Genomic DNA, 2,955 nt, shown 5'->3' with positions numbered 1-2,955 from the left:
AGTTGACCTGCCCCCGAATGAAACATCCCCTTAGAAGTTTCAAAAAGCTGGCGACCTGGCTATGCAGTAAGCAAGTGTTATTATTGGTCAATGGCATGTGGATTTCAGAAAAATAAGAGTAGAAGTAAAACTGATATGAAATAGCTAAATTTGATCTCATTTTCGGAATCAGAGGTCGTGATCCCTATATATCTAGCTACCGATATTTGTTTTCCCTGAATAAGACCCTTCTTTGGCGAGTCATGCTTTACTGCTCCTTGTGATCAGATCATCCGCACTGGGAAAATCTGGATTGGAGCGCCATTTGCAGCAGTGTCGACTACAACTCTGGTCTCTCGTGGGTTTCTAGTGATGATCTCGTGGTATGTGAACTCGTTTTGGACTTTGTACGAGTTTGCGCTGTCGAATGCTGCAAAGTTATCCGGGCACGAAATTGTCCACGTCCACAAAGAGCTCGTTCACGCTGACGTCCTCGTCGTTTATCTGGGTATTGTAGCGTTTCTAAGCTGGATTATTCGTGAACGGATTGACCCTGCTATTGCAATATTTCTGTTTGAAATCATACACAAGCACAGACTCAGCTTCATTAAGATATCGCCGCTATTCTAAACAAGATTATAACGTACTCGAACAGCGTCTTTCAGCTCGGTAAAGCTTAAGTGTCGTCGAGTGCTAACGACATGTCTCCGTTAGATTTCTGGTCCACGTTCCAGATTCCTAAAAAAGACGGTACTTTTCTGGCAGCGTCGTTTTTCCCGAAGATCAGCTTGTTAGGGCTCATCGTATGCTTCGCACTGTTACGCAAACTCTATCGACATTTCTATCCGGAACCCATTCATCAAAGCCTTTCGAGTCAAAGCAAGAACCAGTCGGCGAATGAGAAGACAGCGCTGACACTTAAAGGCACGCTAACCAACTTTGGGGTCTCGACTGGTGCTGAACTTCAGGCCCGCTTTGGGGTTATTTCTGACTATAAGAATTATGTCTATTTTAAAGGGATGAAGTTTGCGTCTGCAGATGGAGTGCACTGCTCCGGGTATGTTATTGTACATAGTAAATTTCTGGTAAAGTCGAAGGATCTTTTGGCCATTGCGATGATCAAACTCGCCCACGCTCGCTTCACGAATGTATACGTGTATGAGGTGGAAGGCAACACGGTCAAGGAGACAGCCAGACTTGTATACCCGGTAACTTTTGCATGGTCGGATTTGTGGCGACTCAATGTTACAGTGTTGTTGTAAATAAAGAAAAAAAAGTGTACAATGAGATGATATCGACCGATGTATTTGTTGCTTAGGATTAACATGTTCATAACCTTCGCGGGCCTAGATGATCGTTAGCTTGTGGCGCGACAAACTGCTTCGTCGGCGCTTCCTTCTTGGCAGTCGACACCAGGGGGTCCGAAAATGATATTGTTATTTATCGTAGTAGCATCTTCACGATAAATTATCGCGAAGCTAGCTTGTATGTTGGCAATACGTTATGATGCTTTAGCTAGAAGATCAATAAATAATTGAGTTACTGCTGCAATAATCAAGGTTTAATGAATCAATAACAGGTATCTACGCTCGATTTGCTGTGTCAAGTGTTTGTGCGTCCCAGTAACCAGCATTTTCGCGCAGGAAGAGAATCATTTCTAAAGTAATGGGCTGCAGTCTATGGCGTTCTTGGCCAAACGTGGTACGAGCAACGCTAAAAAAGCGCTCCACCACGTTGGACGTCGCAGGGATTGCATGCAAGAGCTTGTACTTGGTCTCCTTCGCGGCAAGTCGGCGTCTTTTTTAGAGCAGCTGGACCAACGAATTTTCGCCGTCGTCCTCGTCTTCACTCACTGCAGGAGGGCCTGTCGACTTGAACGGAGTCAACACTGTTTTTTCAGCTCGCGTGAGGCGGGCTGCATTGCCGCCTAAGACCCGTACACACCCTGACTCAAAGTCAGGGCTGTGAACAATTTCAGCGCGTGGGCCTAGTGTTCATAGTGAATACAAAACAAATTAGCAATGGATAGTAGAAAAGGAAAAAAATATGCTGCACGTACCAATGTACCGAGCGTAGTGTGGTTTGATGGAAATCAAGCCATCCAGCCACACTCGAGCATCAAGTAGTGATACTTCGTTTCCCTGCAAAGCCTTTGCAACGGACTCGACCTTCTTCAAGTCTGCTAGCAGAGCACGCAAACGGCGGTTGTACGAAGGGGACGGCAGCAAATCTGCGATGTCGTCGTCATTGCTGTCGATAAACTCCAGCAGTGTGAAGTACCGCATCACCATAGCGAAAGTGGAGCTCCATCGAGTATCTTGGCGGATAACTGGACGGAGCGGCGTTTTAGTTCTACATTCAAAATAGAAACCCAATTAGAAACGTTTCTAACTACATTATTATCAGTTCAAACTTACCTCAGCTTGGCACATTGCTTCAGGTTACGAAGCTTGATCATTAACTTCTGGACAGCATCCAGCTCGTCCTCATAGTCTTGCATGTCAGCTTGCACTGCTCGGTCAAGGCGGTGGCGGCACAGCCGATTAGCGGCACACCCATCAGCGTTGCGAGCCGCCGGTTAACCGAGCAGTTGTCTCCCACCAGGAAACAGCACTGGTCCAGCTGCTTGCCGTAGTCCCGAGGCAGCATAGTGGCAAGAAACGCCATGTGGCCGCGGGCGGAGAGGTCTTCCTCCTCCTCGTTGAGCAGTGGAGCCATACAAAGAAGAGGAGTCTTGACGACCCCGTCCACCTCGTAGCGAGCGTACACTGCAATGTAATGATCTGAAGCATGAGACCACCCATCAAAGATTAGCCCAAAAAGGTCAGGCATCTCTTCAGCGATGCCACGCTCCACGGCCCGCGTCACACTACTCATGCCAGAGACGAGCGTCTCGACACAAATTGAGTCAAGGTTAGAGTACCTATAGAAAGCAAATAGAAACAGAAGTTAGAAATTCATAGGCAACTTTAGAAA

The 2,955-nt window shown here is 46.9% G+C and overlaps 1 protein-coding gene across 1 annotated transcript; it reads left to right on the top strand.

The window, feature by feature from the left end:
• Positions 1 to 680: 680 nt before the first annotated feature.
• PITG_00739 (uncharacterized protein) lies at positions 681 to 1,241 on the top strand (the record flags this gene model as incomplete). The annotated part of the gene is made up of 1 exon (XM_002909264.1): positions 681 to 1,241. One exon carries the CDS (start codon positions 681 to 683, stop codon positions 1,239 to 1,241), a length of 561 nt encoding a protein of 186 aa, XP_002909310.1.
• Positions 1,242 to 2,955: the final 1,714 nt, after the last annotated feature.

Source organism: Phytophthora infestans, genomic scaffold, assembly GCF_000142945.1.
Source record: "Phytophthora infestans T30-4 supercont1.1 genomic scaffold, whole genome shotgun sequence".
Lineage (NCBI taxonomy): Eukaryota > Oomycota > Peronosporomycetes > Peronosporales > Peronosporaceae > Phytophthora > Phytophthora infestans.
Note: the sequence above shows the minus strand (reverse complement) of the source record. Positions and strands in the feature narration are given on the sequence as shown.